This window comes from Rattus rattus, chromosome 2 (assembly GCF_011064425.1).
Source record: "Rattus rattus isolate New Zealand chromosome 2, Rrattus_CSIRO_v1, whole genome shotgun sequence".
Classification (NCBI taxonomy): domain Eukaryota; kingdom Metazoa; phylum Chordata; class Mammalia; order Rodentia; family Muridae; genus Rattus; species Rattus rattus.
The window spans coordinates 98,714,817-98,731,929 of NC_046155.1; the positions used below are offsets into that span (position 1 = coordinate 98,714,817).

Sequence of the window (17,113 nt, forward strand, 5' to 3'; positions counted from 1 at the left end):
GCTAGTTGCAAATTACATAAAAAGCACAGAAGCACCTGTGGTATTCTTAAGTCTTTTTAGGTGATGTGTGGTCCTAAGCTTGCAATATAGACTCATAAATCAATTAATTTCATACAGAAAGTTAGAACATGATTCTCAGGATACATCCATGGAGGAAATCCTTGAGAGATTTACATCTACACATTTAACTGTTTCCCTCCTACCCTGTCCTTCACCCAGTTCACCATCAGCAGGACCAAACTGTTAAGTTTGCTGTAATGCCACATGGCCAAATTAAGGAGCTATCTATCCTGACTCTTAATAGAGTTCTACTCTGCCATTTTCCCCCCTCTGGGAATCAAATTGAAATTGTAATCTTTCTATTTCCCACAGGGGACTTTTAAACCAGTATTATTACATATGCTTTTATGTAACAAATAATTAATAAAACAAATAATTAATATACTTTCCTCTACATTTATTTGATTTGTAGCTAGGATATTATTTAAAACCTACATTCTCACTCTCACTTGACCCCAGAAGTCTTCCTTTGAACATTGGTACTAACTGGTTGCTAGTGTCTGCCAAGGCTGTATAAGTTAGCGCTGTAAAGAATGTGGGCTGCAGGTCAGGCAGCTTGTGAGTCTGGGCTGCGGTTATCGGTTGTTCCTGTTAACCAGCTATACAAGGGAAGTGTGGATTCAGTACCTGGCTTGGGGTAAACAGGAAGCTCATAAGAAGTGGTTATGAAGTAGTACTCTTAACAGTTAATACCTGCTTGCTTCAAATATGTGTTCTTTCTCCTATTAAGGAAGTAATGTCCTATTCTGTGTTCTAAGAGCCCTTATGAATGACAGAGATCGAATTGTTGAGACTAAGGTCTTCTTTGTTCCATTCTTGCACTGAATCACATTGACTTGGTTGTATGCTCTAGGGTCAGTCCTGCTTGTTCTAGATATACTTAGCAGTTATGAGAGTTACGTGTAGATTTCTGGTAGGTTTCTTTGTAGGCCGGCAGGGGTATTCTAAACATGTTATCTTCCAAGCTGACCAGGATCTGTTTCATTTCATAGCCAGAAAAACAAGGAACCCAGTTGATGGAGCACCACTTTGAGTTCCATGTGGTGATGGTTAAAGGGCTCATGCCCCTTCAGGCAACCGTCTGGGGAGAAGCAGATTGTTACGTCCAGTACTACTTCCCTTTTCAAGACTCCCAACCCAGTGTGCTGCAAGGACCTGCCCTCCTTGAGAACGGTAGGCTGGGAGACACGTCGTCATTTGTGCTTGGTCCCTTTATTGCACATACTTAGGACTTTTGTTTTTCCTGGGATTTTGTCTTGTTAGTTGTTCCCAATCTTACCTGGATAAAGACATGAGAGACGGCCTATGTTTTCATTGTGCTTTTCACCTGATTATCTTTTGGCATTGCCATGGCATTCATAGTGTTCTCATGTGGTTGATAACATGGGAGAGCACATTCGTGCACTGTGCCTTTCTCTGTGTGCTGTGCCCCTCGTGTTGAGTTAGAGAACATGCCAGGGCCTCCCTAATCTCTGGTTCTGGGAGGTTTGGACAGGATTTCTCAAGCAAAGTGTCTTCCAGGTGCCCTCTGACCATCGCTTTAGCGCTTCCATGGAGAAGCACGTAGTAAAGCATGGCTTCCTTTCTGTGTCCCCTTTGCCTAAGTCTGACAGTTACTCACTTGTAAGTCCTCCTTTATATGCTTGCCTGCATGTGTATGTGCGTGTGCAAAGTGTGTGCAAAAGTGTGCGTGTGTGTGTGTGTGGAGAGAGAGAGAGAGAGAGAGAGAGAGAGAGAGAGAGAGAGAGAGAGAGAGAGAGAGAGAGAGAGAGAGAAAGCATTAAGGGACTTGCCTGGAGCCACCTCATTAACAAGTGCCAGGTTTCTGACCCTGGTCAAGCATGGTAGTCCACACCTGTAACCCCAGCACTTGGAAGGCTGAGTCAGGAGGATTGAGAGCTCAGTGCCAGCCTGGGACACCTTATGAGATCTTCATCTCTCAAAAATGAAAGAGAAAAACGACCTAGACCCAGAGCCCACGTGTCTCTCACTATACTGCCCCACCCTTTCATCTGTGTTTTCTGATCATCTCCAAGAACTAACTCAGCAAGGCGGGTTTTTGCTTTGTTTGATCTCATCTGATAGGAAGGAATGTCCATCAGGCTGTGTGTCTGTCTACCAGGAGCTACCAATAGTATTATAGAGCTCAAAGAAGAGACTTACATACTTACATACTCTTAAAAATGATGTTTAACAAAACAGGGCTAGGGATGTAGCCCACTTGGTAGACTGCTTGCTTGCCTGGTGTGCACAGAGTCCTGGGTTTGATCCTCAGCACCAAGTAAGTCAGACATGGTATTGCTCACAAGAAATCCCAGCATTTGAGAGGAGGAAGGAGGAGAATCAGAAGATCAAGGTCATCCTTGGTCACATAGCAGGTTTGAGGATAGCCTGGGCTCTTGAGACCCTATCTGGGAAAAAAAAAAAAGTTTCCTTGAGAAACTGAGACAGGAGGATCACATTTGGACAACTTGGTATGAGACTGTCTCCAAATAAATAGTCTGGTATTACAGTTGAGCAGTTGAACTCAGATCTTTCATGTAGACTGCCCTGATTTAACCCCTAGTACCACACTTAACTATTAATTAATTAATTAAAATGGGCTAAAGAGCTGATTAGAAGTTTATCCAGAGATATACAATTAAGTACTCAGAAAAATACTTTATTAGTCTGTTTTGGTGATAGAACAAAATGTCTGAGACTGAAACTTTCAGAAAATAAAAGAGGTTAATCAGTATTAGAGATGGCCTGTCCCCCATTGCCTTGTTCTTTACTGAGGACCCCCTTTGCTGTGTCACAATGACTAATAAGCCAGATCAGAAGATAGTGTACCAGAAAGACCAAGCCCATAGGGTGACATCACTTTGTACCAACTTATACTTGAAAGAACTAATTTAGTCCGAAAGACTAACATTAATCCCTCAGAGAGAAGCAGCCACTTCCTTCCAGATCCTGTTTCCTAAAAGTTCCACCACCTCACAACATAGCCACACTAGGGTCTGGGTCTGTAGCACTCGAAGCTTTGAGGAACATGAGCATCACCAGTCTTTTAAAGAATGCAAATCAAAACCTTCATGAACGCCTACCCTCAGAGACAGGTGTAATGTTTAAGAGCTAAGTGCTTGAAAGGACATGGAAAACTTGAACCCTCGTATACTGTCCACCAGAAAAGGGTGTTCTGTTCAGTGTTATCATGGTACTTCCTGGACCATAGCCGCATTTGTAGCAGACCTGGGACCTACTCTCTAATACCTTCAGGGTATCCATACCTTCATCTGTGTTCTCACAGAAATCACATGAGGATAGAGTTGAATGATAGATATGTAAGTCAGGGTGCTGCACATAAGCACCCATTGACATGTTCGATATTCTCAACTGCTTTTCTTTCCCGAAGGAATTACTCTGAAGCCCTTTAGAACTTCAACCACACTGTGTGTCCCAGATCCCGTCTTTAATAGTCAGCACCATCACTCTCTCCTGCTGCCAACCGAGGTTCCAGTGCAGAGGCTCCTGCTGAGCGCCTTCTCCTCCCAGGGGCTGGTGCCTGGGGGTGGAGTCCAGTTTGAAATCTGGTGCAGGTACAGTATGGACAGCCCAGGCCCCATGCATAGGAAGGAAGTGCCCAGGCACAGGCCCTGTGCTTGGCCAGGTGGAACTGTTGTAAGAAGCCCAGCAGGACACCCTCGCTTTACAGTCTGTATCTGACAGTAGCTTGTGTCTGGGATTTACACTATGTTAGGCTCTTCTGAGCAGTTATGTCTACCCTCGTACCCTGTGGTCCTCCCACTTCCCTTTACAGATAGCAGTCACCATTTTTGGAATTCTTTCACCACTGTCTTTACTCAGGTCTTTATTCCATGAGACCTCACTGCTGTGAGAGCCTCCCAGCTGTTCTCCCCACTTCTACTGCTTCCCACCATCAGAAAAAACAGTCTTCACAAAACATTAATGTTACAGGCATTGGGAGGTTTCCAGAAAGGATGCTGGTCTGATTGTAAATGTTCAGCCCTGCCCCAACATCTGTTTACACCTCCAGGAAATGCACGACAATGATTAGGAGAATACAAGTAAATGTAAAGGAAGGAGAACAGGATCACGAACTGCTGTCACCCGGCAGAAATGCTCTCCGCAGTCAGGTGGAAACCAGACACAGGAGAGATTTTTTTACAACCGTCTATCTCTCATGTGCAGCTTTATGACTTAAGGGATTAGTGTGACGTGGAAAGGAAATAGAGTGGGTACCAACAGATTCTCATCCTACTGCAAGTTAGAACACCGTAGGCCTAAAGGCCAAGATGAGCCGTGGGGATGAGGGAGCTGCCCCGCCAAGAACCACCGCTGCGATAGGATGGAACTTTTGAGGAAGGCCCAAGGCACAGACAGGTTCTCACGCAGAAAACCTCTAGGAAGCAGAGCTTTGCCACCCTGAACCGAGAGTATGGATTTATAAGGTTGCTTCATGTGATGGGCAGTGTATCCAGCCAGCCCAGCCATCATCATATGCCACCAGTCTCAAAACAGCTGGCCTCCAAAGAGAACGAGATCCCTGGGGCAGACTGCAGTTTATCCACCTTATGACTCTAGCTGGCATGTTGTGCTTTTGTGGTTTTCAGATACTATTATCCTAATGTAAGGGACCAGATGGTTGCCAAAGGAACCTTGCCTTTATCAAGGATCTCTGCCATGGTAACCATGCAGCACCGTGAAGACATTGGGACGCAGAACTTTAATCTCCCGTTAACCCCCAGACTTGAGACCAGCAAGGAACTGAAGAGCCAGTCATCAGGTAATTGAAGACTTACTATGTCTTTCCTTTTCAAAGGCAGTGTATATAGATATTCTTTTTTTTTTCTTTCTGAATTAATGAGTCTTCACTTTGGAGGTATTTATCGTTTTGAGTCTCCCCCTCTCTTAGAAAGATGAGTGTAGAATATGTAATGCGACTTTGCACATAATTTTAGAAAACTCACAGTCCCATAGACTCTGTATAAATGTTGTTTGTCTCATTTTACCGTGAACGCTTAAGCATTTAAAAAGCCTTCAGCTTAAGTGCTAAATACTTCCTAGGTACTCTAGAAGATTACTCTGAGCCAACATGAGCAGAGGCAGGGCTGGGGGGATGTGATCAGCTTGCATGGGAACTGGCTGTAAAGGAGACGTTTCAAAAACATTTTTGTCATATGTATTCACACATGGGGAGGGCACACCTGCCATGGAACATGTGTGGGAGTTAAGATTTTATTTTATGTGTGTGGCTCTTTATGCCATCCATAGACACACCACATGCATGTAGAAACCTCCAAAGTCAGAGGAGGGTATCAGATCCTTTGAAAGTAGAATGTCAGGCAGTTGTGAGCCTCCACGCGGGTCTAAGAGTTGAGTGTGTGTCCTCTGCAAGAGCAGCCAATGCTGAGCCATCTCTCCAGCCTCAGGAAAAGGATAACAGGATGGCTCAGCCACTGCTTCCAGGCCTGATAGTCATGGGCAGACTGCAACTTACCCACCAATTATTCTAGCTGGTGTGTTGTCTGAGTCGGTCCCCAGGACCTACTTGGTAGAAAACCAACTCCCACAAGTTGTCCTCTGACCCCGGGTGGGTGGGTGGGTGAGTGGATGATGGTTGGGTGGGTGGATGGATGGATGGATAGATAGATCGATCGATCGATCGATAGATAGATAGATAGATAGATCGATAGATAGATAGATAGATAGACAGACCGACCTTGAAAGATTAGATAGACCTCGAAAGAGCTTAACAAAAAGAATTTGGCATTTGAAATGGTATTTTAAGCTGATGGTTTCTGGAAAGGCAGTCCATCCTGCAAGATTATCAAAATTAGCTTTCTGAGTCAAGTTACTTGATACTTGTTGAGAGCATCTGCCAAAATGAAAGGTTTTAATCTGTGGAAGGCTTTTAGAAAAGATGATGTGTGGTTACATGAGGCACACTATACAACTTGACTCTTTTATTACTCACTGTGATTGCAGTCATCCTCCTGTCTCTCCGGCTAGGAGCTGATGGTTTAGAGGAACAGAGATCCTTCCAGCTAACCTGGTAGTCTTTTTCTTCCTGTTTTCATTTCATCAGGTTTCCTGGATGTGAGTTTGAGATACCGGCGTAGTCCAAGAACAGCAGAGGGAGTCCTTGCTGCCCGAGCTGTCTCCATCTCAGTCCAGATTATCAGAGCCTGCGGTCTTCAGGCAGCAGCCAAGTGAGTCCACCTTAGAAAAGTGCTTCTTAAACCTTCCTGTGGAGCAGTCTACACTGCGTGATGCTCCTATGCGGGTGGGTGACTGAGACCTTCCTGTAGTGTAGTCTACAAAGCGTAATGCTCCCACGGGGTGACTGTCTTGGAAAAATTCCATATCATTACCCAGGACTTTCTGTTAAAGAAAGCATTTCAGATTTTGGAAAGTCCCTTGTAGACTCTTACACTGCTGTATTGCAAATTCATTTCTTCACTTTGCCACAACTTTGTATTCTCCCCCTTCTTAGTCCCCTACGACCATGGTTATGCTCTGTACCCTCACAGCATGCTGTGTGCTCGCTGCATGTCCTTTATAGACTCGTGATCACATATGTCCATCTCTGTATGACGTCCTTTTTTCCCCATCTTGTACCTCTTCCATCTGGTCTCAACATAATGACTGATAACCTATTAAAACTAACTCCAGCCTTGACCACGTGTCTACTAAAAGAAAGCCACCATCCTTGCATTGTTGTAAGGGTCCACACAATATGACCTCCTGTAATCTTTGGAACAGTGTAGAAGGGAACAGCAGTTGTAATCTCCCTCCACTCCAGTCACTGGCCCTCTTGTTGCTTCCGAAGACATTAAGGACATTTCCCCACTCAGGTCCCTTGCCTTTGTATTTATTCTGCCACGTCTGTCTCTGTTGGGGAACAGTGTGGCTGTCTCCCTCAGCTCTTTGCTGTTATTTCTCTTAGCCTTAAATATTCTTCCTCTTCTCTCTTTAAACTCTCGCTTTCCTTGATGAGTGTGTAGCATCTCGGCAGCCCTCCTTTACTGTTAGCACCTCGGTTCTAACACATGCTGCCCTCCTTTACTGTTAGCACCTGGGTTCTAACACATGCTGCCCTTTCTATCAGGCCTGCATTCCCCACACTAGACTGTCAGTTCCTCTAGTTAGATACTCTGAAATCCCCTCTGTACCCCACATATCACATGGATGAGCTCTGGCAGCAGTAGGTACTGATAGAAGTAGACCAACTCCTGCCTCCAAGTAGCTCGCTTAGGACTTCAAGAAGAAAACCAGTTCCCCTAACTTCTTCTCTTTTTGTGACTCAGATTGTTCACCTTGAACTGTACTGGTCTCTAAATGTGTGATTGGGTCACTGCCCACGTGAGGTCTGATGCTAAAGCAGCTGATAAAGGTTCAGTCTAGTAAGCCACTCCGCACTAAACTCTCCAAGTAGACTTCCCTAAGTACCCAGCAACATCTTAGTGTTTGTCCAAACACTTTCAGGGGTCAGCAAAATGGCTGAGTGGGTTAAAGCATTTATTACCAAGCCTGAAGATCTGAATTTAATCCCTGGGATGCACCATATGGAAGGAGAAACCAACGACTAAAAGTTGTCCTCTGGGGGTTGGGGATTTAGCTCAGTGGTAGAGCGCTTGCCTAGCAAAGCGCAAGGCCCTGGTTTGGTCCCCAGCTCGAAAAAAAAAAAAAAAAAAAAAAAAAAAAGTTGTCCTCTGACCTCCATGAGTGTACACAAAAATAGATAATGAAAATGTACTAAAAATAACTTCTTTCAGGCAATATTTATAAATTTTATTTTATTTGATCTCTCTATGGGGGAGGCGGGTTTGTGGGTGTGCGTATGTGTACCATGTTCATTCAAATACCCTTGGAGTCGACAAGAAGGTATCTGAAGTACAGTTAGTTATAGGTAGTTATGGACCACTCAGTGTTTGTTTCAGGAACAGAACCAGGGTTCTCTACAAGATCTTGATGAGCCTTCTCTGACTCCAAATACCCATGCTGCTAAAATTGGTAATGTTCATCTGCCAATAACACATGACACTAAGGCTACTGCACTAAGATCACAGGGATTTCATTGAACAAGTTTGGGTTTACTGCTAGTTGCAATGACAGAAAGTAAACACCAGGGGGAAGTAGAGAGTGTCTTAGTAAGAAGGCCACAGAGGACTTGGAGCATCTAGCTGGGATTCGCTCAGCTGGGAAAGCGCTCAAAGGAACAAGACTTTGCTGCATTGTCTTTCTTAGACAATTTTATCCAGAAGGAGGGAAGGGAAGACTAGAGTCAAAGTTGAACCTGTTAAGCTTCAAGGGTCACCCAGTCTATGGAAGAGTGTTAGGTTTACAGAGTGACCTTGCTTTAGTGTGTTCTAAAGGAAGACAGTAAAGAAGTCTAGTTTTTGTCTCACTTTGTCGTAGTGACAGAGTAACTTTATGTCCAGTGCCTCAGGGTGGTTTTTAATCAGGTTACTCCCTACATTAGAACTTAGAGAGTTTCCACTGTCAGTAGCAGTGGTCTCCCAGTTTTAACTGAGCATTTTAATTTAAAAGTTAGCACACTTTCAAGTTGGGGTGTGCTTTTTCATATATAAATTATCTTCTGGTACACCTATATTAATATGCTAAATACATTATAAAAAATGTCTTACAGATAGAAAAACTTGAGTACATCTAATAACAAGTTTTAATATTTTCTTCCAGTGTCCGAGTTTTTTACCCCATGAACCTCTCTGCAAATATACAGTCATATCTAGGGTGCAGAGAACGCTCATTATTCACTGCCAAAAGCCTGGACAGAGACCTGTTGATAAGCGTGCTCAGCGCTTGTGAGAATAACAGATACTTCCTGGGCACTCAAGCTGATTTCTAATATGTCGGGTACCTTCTTCCCCTTCCCTTCGTCCCCTACAGGGCTTTGGCTGAGCAGGAACCCGCTCTACAGTTTAGTGCCGCCGTTGGAGTCAATGCCTCTGTCACCACCCATCTCTCATTTCTGCCCAAAGGGGAACAGCGCCAAACCCGCACTGTGGCCTGCTCCTTCTGCCCCGAGTTCTCCCATCACCTTGAGTTCCCGTGTAACCTGGTGACTCAGCACTGTAGCGGAGAAGCCTGCTTCCTGGCAGAGCTGTTGGAGTTTGCAGAAATCATTTTTGCTATCTATCATGAAAATACCAAATCAGGTAAGCACCAAATGACTCGTCACCTTCAGAACCACATGAGGCTCTCTTTTGGATGGCGATTCCTTCCTAGGCAATACTGGAAAACTTGAGAAGGAGGCGTTATAATCTCTACAGTTTCCAAGAGGCAAAGCCAAAGTGAGACGGAACTGTTGATGGAGCAGTGTAGAAGGGAGCCGCGGTTGTGTTCAGATGTTAGTGGGTGCATGGACGTGAAGGGTGGGTCTCTTCACTAGGGAGCTTCGTGCACTTCCCTGTGCCTGCAAAGGGAGGGTATGATTGGACAGTCTAAAGACCTTCAGACTGACCAGGACGCATCAGCTCAGCCCTGACTAGCATGTGTAGAATTGAAGTGTTGTAGGAGTCCACCGTAAACAGGCCTCAGCCCAGCAGTAACTCCCCATTTTTGCTTCACTTAACAGTCAGTGATATAACCAGGATCCAGTCATGCAAAAACTATCTGCTTGGAGTAGTAAAGGTTCCAACAAAAGATCTGCTGGTCAAGAGATCTGGTAAGGATGCTGCCATGTGAGGTAATCCTGTCTAGCTCCCATGCAAAATACACCAGGAAGCCTGTCCCCGAGACATGCTGTGAACTCACCCAGGTACCTCACAGTTCTCTCAGGCTTGCTAAACTGCCCTGGTCATGAGGTCATCTCACCTACTTTAAGAAAACTGGCGACATGTTGAGAAGACAGCGGCAGCACCTCTGCACATATGGCATGATGTGATTAACGTCTTCCCTCAGGCTCTGTCTGACCTCACAGTAAACGTGGCAGCCAGATGATCTCAAAAAAGCCGATTGGCCAAAACTACACAGCTATTGCATTTCACAATTCACAATGTAGTCATCATTTACCCGTTCCTTTGACTCTCCTGTCCTCCACTACAGTGGAATAAAGAGAACTGCATAGAGGCCTGAGCAAACAGGCCCAGCCTGGCTCTGGGCCCAGGACCCAGCTTCTTGCTCCATTCCCTTTCCGTTGCACTCACAATACCAGGGCAGCAGCGTCTCAGATTTCTATAGCTCTTCCCTTCAAAGCACTTCCTCAGCCATTGCTGCAGTCAGTGATATGTCAACTTCCGTGAATAAGATCAGTGTGCGTTTTCCCATGTGTGCACATACAAGTGAGAACGAGGGGAGATTATCGGCTTATCCAGAACAAGCCACTAGTTTGGAGTCTAAACCAAGGAAAGAACTCAGATCTTCCGATTTCTAGCCTTATCCTTCCTGTCTAATCTCATTGGGTCTCAGTGGTCAGAGAAAGACAGGCTCCCGACCTAGTGTGGGTGTGTTTTCTATTCAGCTTTGGGCCAGGGTAATGGGGAATCTGAGATGTAGAGACTGTGTGGTTTCTCTTTGAAGATGGTGATTGAAACTCTCTCCTTTTCCCTGTAAGGGATCACAGGATGGTATCCTGTCATTTTACCGGAAGACGAAGGCCTGCATCAGGGCCTGGAATTTATGCAGAAGATTGTGGGAGGCCTGGAGCTTTCTGTCTCCTTCACGCATCCCGGAGATAGAGAGCGGGTGTTGGAAGCTGCTGAGCTGTTGGGCTGGAGCTTTGAGGATACCCCAAAGGATCTTGTCAAAATGGAAGAAGAGGTGCCAGCCACTGTCACCATCTCCACCCCCAGACTCTGGCTCCCTCTCCACTGTGTGCTGCTCGCTGGTCATAAGAACATTCATAAGAATATATATTGCTACCTTCGCTACAAGCTATACAATCAAGAAGCCTTTTGGACTCCTCTCAGGAAACCTAAGGAGTCTACAGACAACCAGGTCCTGGTTACCTTCAAGGCATCCAAAAGAGCAGAGGTCACTCGGAGCCAGTCACTGCTTTGGTACTTCAGGGAGGAGAAGTTAGAGATCCAAGTGTGGCGAGCTTATGGCAACGATAACTTAGAGAGGCCGCACCAGACCGACAGCTGGATTGGCTCAGCCTATGTAGACCTGTCCAGACTTGGGGAAAAATCAACAAGGACACTAACTGTCAGTGGTGAGTGAAGATTCAGGTTTAACTAAGCACCTTCTCTGTACATAAATTCATCTGATTTGTATGTGTAATCTGGTACCTAAATTATCATAGCACTTAGTTAACGTGTACAGGATGGGGTCGAGTGAGTCTCCCCGACTAACTGTAATAGGTATGTCAGAGCCTGGGTGGTCATGGACGGTGACGGTTTATTTGCTGCATTGAAGAGTACCTTCAAGGATATTCTCTTCCCTGGGTATTTCTCAGGACAGTCGTCTTTTTGGTGAGCACCTCTTAGAGCTGATAAAATGACAGCACATCATCCTGTGATCCCTAATGGGGAAAGAGTTTCCATCACTGCCTTCAAAGAGAAAACACACAGCCTCTCTGCATCTCAGATCCCCCACTTCCCTAGCCCAGTGCTGAAATAAAGAAAATATACATGCTACTAAACGGGTTCAAAGACAGAAGGAAAAGTGTTTTACACACAGAATATACCGCTCACCCCTGTTGCTTTCCTTTGGTGTTCAATGCACGAACTTGGCCCTGGGAATACAGATTTGAGCAAGGACTCGTTCCTAGCCTAACTGTCTGTACGCTAACCTAACAGGAGATGCAGCTCTAAGCAGTGGATGGAAAGCATAAGAAGCAAAGGGCTCCTCAGTGGAACAGGAGGGCTGTGCCGCTCATGGGCCTGGAGGTTTGGTAAAGGACGGAACCTCATCTGAAGTGTAGTTTCAAAGGATTTAGGGGGAAACAAGGGAAAGGGGGAAGGTTTTGGTTTTGAGTCAGGGTCTCTCTGTGTAGCACAGACTGGCCTGAAACTCACAGAGATCCACTGCCTCTGCCTCCAGATTGCTGGGATCAAAGGTGTGCTCTACCACACCCAGCTATGTGTTCTAAAGACAGGAAGAACAAGTGTGCAGGCACAGAGACATGAAGTAGCTAGGTGTATTGAAGATGCCGTAAGTGACCTGGACCCGCTCAGGGTACACAGGTTTACAAAGCACTGCCATAAAGCCAGGACTGTGGCCGAGGAACTCGTCCCATCAAAACAAAGGTCTTTCTTCCAAGAACTGTGGAAGGCTCTTACAGTAGGTTCTGGAATGAGAGCTCTGCACTCTAGAAAGTGAGTCTACTGCCTGTAATGAGTTGCAGGGAGCCGGCCAAGTGTTTTGTTGGGTCTCATGGATCACATAGCCCAAGGTCACCTCAAGTTCACTATGTAGTGAAAGATGACCTTGAACTCCAGGTCCTCCTTCTGCCCCTTTAGAATCCAAGATTGCAGGTGTGGACATCTTGTTATGTGGTGGTGGGGATCACACGGGTTTCTCATAAGCCTGGCCAACACTCTGCCAACTGAGTGCACACCAGCCGTGACTGGAGTCTGTGCAAGCGTGGGGCTTGCTCAGTTTAACGCTCCAGTGAGGTATTTCCCTGCTCTATGCAGCTAGAGGTCACGACCCGTTTTACTTCTGCTTCTTTGGTTTGGGTTTTTTGTTTTGTTTTGTTTTTTTGGCTTTTGTTGTGAATGTGTGGTTTTGGTTTTGGTTTTGATTTTTGTTTTTGTTTTTGTTTGCTTGCCTGCCTGCCTGCCTGCCTGCCTGCCTGTCTGCCCTGCCTGCCTTCTTGCTTGGTGTTTTTGAAACAAGGTCTCAAGATGTAGGCTAGATTGGTGTAGAAGTAGTGATGTGTCTCTAAACTGGTCTTGAACTCACCATCTTCCTACTTGAGCTTCCCAGGAGCTGGGAGTATAGGCATATGGCTCTAACCCTTTTGATGGCCCTCTCTACAAAAGGAGAAATGAGTGAGTTCAGGCGATTTCCCAGACTGCTGGGCTCTTTGGGGCCCAGCAGACCTACGTCTAACCCTCTGAGTATCTCCCCAAGGCTGCATTGCCAGCTTCATCCAGGCCAATCCAGGTCACTTTACCAAAACCAGAGAAAGAGTCTTTGAAGCAGCCCAGGCTAACTTGAACTAACTTTTTTTTTTCTTTATTAAATTGAGTATTTCTTATTTACATTTCGATTGTTATTCCCGTTCCCGGTTTCATGGCCAACATCCCCTAACCCCTCCCCTCCCCTTCTGTATGGGTGTTCCCCTCCCATCCTCCCCCCATTACCGCCCCTCCCCCCAACAATCACGTTCACTGGGGTGAACTAACTTTTTTTAAAGATAGGCTTTTAGCTTCACTGCTCAAGAAAACAGATCTGGGACACAGAGTATAGGTCAAGGGTCAGACTTCCATCACAAATCCTCCCTTTTTATTGTTTCCAGAGAGGCTATTGAACATTCCAGATTGTCTGTGCCAATCATACCCCACTGGTTTAAGGTTTGTATTCTCTTGTACAGAGCCTTAGACATTTGATGTGTTTGTTAAATGTGTCAGTTAATATCCACTAAGCCAGCCAACCTGTTTCCATATACTGTTTACACGTCACGAGGGTTAGGAAGACCCACTGGGTGTCCTCCCTCTATGATGACTCTCATTTTGTACTTTTGAGAGCCATGATAATCTGTGTATCAAGAAGAAAAGAAGCTATTAAAACATTTAACCCCAGCTCCAAAAAAAAAGAACCAAAAAAAAAAAAAAAAAAAAAAAAAAAACATTTAAAAAAGTCAACTGCCGAGGGCTGGAGAGATGGCTCAGCGGTTAAGAGCACCGACTGCTCTTCCAGAGGTCCTGAGTTCAATTCCCAGCAACCACATGGTGGCTCACAACCATCTGTAAAGAGATCCGGTGCCCTCTTCTGGTGTGTCTGAAGACACCTACAGTTACTTATATATAATAAATGAATAAAAAGTCAACTGCCATCTGTGGCAGGTTCATCTTTTTCTCCTAATAGGAATGAATCTAGCAAAGCAATCTTTGAGAGTCAGAAGGAATTATTGAGACTCTAAGTAAAATCTCATTTTAAGGTCCAGCAAACCAGTAAAGTTTAAATCCACTGATTCTTGGGTATATGATCTTGACAGATTCATTGACCCATCTGAAATTCTGGCACAGAAAGGGGCCCCCAGGGGTTGGGGATTTAGCTCAGGGGTAGAGCGCTTGCCCAGGAAGCGCAAGGCCCTGGGTTCGGGCCCCAGCCCCGAAAAAAAAAAAAAAAAAAAAGAAAGGACTCCACTGTTAGTACCCTTACCCTCCTTACTCCTGCCACCCACTCCTACCTCCCTCCCAGTGGTGCCTTGGGGATGTTGCCTGATCCCATGCAGATGGTAAAGAGGCTGATTGGGGCCCTGGATAACTTCCCAGTGGGGAGAGATGAGGGGACGCTGTATCATGCAGAAGAGGGCTCCTCTTCCTTTACCTAGTCCCCCCTCCCCATGTATGAATTCTCTCCCATAGCAGTGTTGCCCACCGCAAAGCATGTGGTTCTGGCTTCAAGTCAGAAATTAAATACCACTTAGTATTATTGAATGCTACTGGACATAGTAGGGGCAAGTTTTCTGTATACCCACTTCAGATTCATTTGGCAAATTGTTTTGAGACCTGTGGTCTATCCCAGGAAAGAGGCCCATAAGCAGCCTCCAGGAGGTATTCTTTCTCACGCAGGCCTTTTTACCTCTGTTCTCTTACAGGTGTGTATCCTCTGTTTGGAAGAAATGCTTCCGACCTCTCTGGAGCTGCTCTGCGTGTCCATGTGGTTCTTTCCCCCTTCTCCCCACACACTGAGCCCTCTCGTGAGCTGGACTCCATGGATTGCAGCAGCCACAGTGAGTCTGAGCAGCTCCCCAGAAAGAGCGATGAGCCCCAGCTCTCTCCGCCCTGTGTGCTCCAGGAGTCTCCTGCCTCCACCCAGGTCCATGGCAACAGCACTGCAGCCGATGTGTGCCCCTCCCAGCAGGGCCCTCCCGAGTCGGATGGGACTTTTGCTGTCAGCATCCTGGTAGAGAGAGCCATGCACTTGAGCTTGAAAGGTATGCTCTCCATACGGACCCAAAAGCAGGTGTCCAGCTCCTCACCATACTCTGTCTTCACAGAACTTTCAGGTCATGCAAGACCTACAAGTATGGTTAGTTTTCTTAGTAACGCCGCAGATCATAAATTCCTGACCAGAAGTCCATATGTCACCCTCAGTGCCTCTCTCTCTCACTTATCCACTGTCCAGTCTCCACAGCAAATAAATGATTCTATTCTTAAACTTCTCACAACTCTCTCCATCCTCCTCCTCCATTCCATCCACTCAGGTCCTCAGGATGCACCCAGGGTCTACAAGTCCCCAGGAAATTCATAAAGAAAACTCCAGAGTTGGTGATCCTACTACATACAAAGAGAATTGTGTTAATATGCCTAACTGCTGACAGCCATATAAGTCACAGGCATCTTGTGTCATTTCATATCTCAGAATACTACTTTATTCCACCAGCCCTTAGAACTTACAGGGCTTACAGCTGTCTTATCAATAAAACACATACTTTTATATTAGAGTCCTAAGTTTTCATAGCTCCCGGTATAATTGGATTTCTTTATAATCTGATGTGTTTTGCATTACAAATATAAAGAAACACTATTAAACGAAGAGGCCCAAACACTTCATCAGACTGCAAAGGAGCCTGGGAAAACAACCTCCTCCCAGCTTTGTTCAGCCTTGCTTCTCCACTAAGATTTTGCTTCGCTATCATCTTTCCTCTTCAGGCTGCTCTCTAGCTCCCCCTCAAGGCTTAGGTGCAGCATTGCTGTGGACCAGAGGGCTGCCTAGCATAAGGCTCCCTGGTCTGTTCCCTCAGCTCCTTTCCATCATCACAGTATTGGCCAGACATAGTCATTTCCCCATGGTTCTCGTCTCTGCTAAATAAGCCCTGTCAAGATTAAAGGCCTTGTATTTGTTTACTATGCATTCGTTCATTTAGCACCAAGATGAGCAGTAGAATTTGCTGTGTAGTAAGCAGTCTTAGTGCCAGGGATAGAGTGGCAAACAGACAGGGTAAACAATCATGTGTTCATCTCAAGTTCCTGACACATGGCTTGAAGAGGAAGGACTTCTGCTCACAGGTTTAAAGGTTCAACATGGCTGCATCGCCATAGAGGGCAGAGCGTGGAGCACAGGCTTTTCTTCAGTTCGTGACAGAAGATGCAAAGAAAATTCGAAAGAGGAGTCTAAAACAACCCACAGCCGTCAAGGACACAGCCCACGCCATATCATACCTCTCCCATCTGAGAGCCAGGCACATAGCACATGCCTGTGGAAGAGCATTCGCTCTCAAACCCTGACAGCTCTGCCCCGGTCGTTGCCTCCAGTAGTCCCCGCCAGTGTCTTTCTCATTCTGCTGCCAAGACTGTATGCCTGGCCAGAAACCAGACCTCGTCTCTCATCAGTTAAAATACTTGGTTCGTTTTATGTCACTTGCAACCCTGGCAACAGCACCCAAAGCCCTGCCCCTCCGGCCTCCCCAGCCTCCCAGCTTCGCTTCTCACCATGTTCACTCACAGCCAACATGTTTTGTGCCAGTGCCCTGTCAGGTCTCAATATTGTCAAGCCTTGTGCTGTTTCTTCTGCTAAAAATACCCCACCCCTTATTTGTGTGGCTTGCTTCCTCTTCTTAAAAGAGTAGGTAAAGTGATGCCATCACTCTGAAGCCACCCTGTCACCTATTAGCAGTACACATGCCTCTGCACCGAGAGCCGGCCTGTACCATCACCACATTCCCACAAGTCAGTATTTTGTACTAAATACTGTCTCTGGTTCTAGTCCTCGGGTCAGTGAGTGTGTTGCTTATCTCTGTGTCCTAACATCCTGACTCTCATGATGCAACTAAGCAAATATAATCTCCTGTCTGTGACTGTGAGGCATAGCCTCTCACATTTCTGGCTGAGTGAACAATTTTTAAATCACTTGTTACTTGGCCTCTTGTAACAACCAGCTCATGACAACACATGGGGCAGACTCCTGGCAA

General features: G+C 45.8%; 1 protein-coding gene across 2 annotated transcripts in view; it reads left to right on the top strand.

Annotated features, from left to right (window-relative positions):
* C2cd3 (C2 domain containing 3 centriole elongation regulator) overlaps positions 1-17,113 on the top strand; it is a 98,205-nt gene that overhangs the window by 46,262 nt on the left and 34,830 nt on the right. For both annotated transcript variants that reach the window (XM_032893045.1, XM_032893044.1), the window contains exons 17-24: positions 1,053-1,233; positions 3,455-3,638; positions 4,674-4,846; positions 6,149-6,272; positions 8,974-9,242; positions 9,662-9,751; positions 10,640-11,239; positions 14,798-15,136. In XM_032893045.1, coding sequence (XP_032748936.1) covers positions 1,053-1,233; positions 3,455-3,638; positions 4,674-4,846; positions 6,149-6,272; positions 8,974-9,242; positions 9,662-9,751; positions 10,640-11,239; positions 14,798-15,136 — 1,960 coding nt within the window. The remainder of the gene's footprint in view (positions 1-1,052; positions 1,234-3,454; positions 3,639-4,673; positions 4,847-6,148; positions 6,273-8,973; positions 9,243-9,661; positions 9,752-10,639; positions 11,240-14,797; positions 15,137-17,113) is intronic.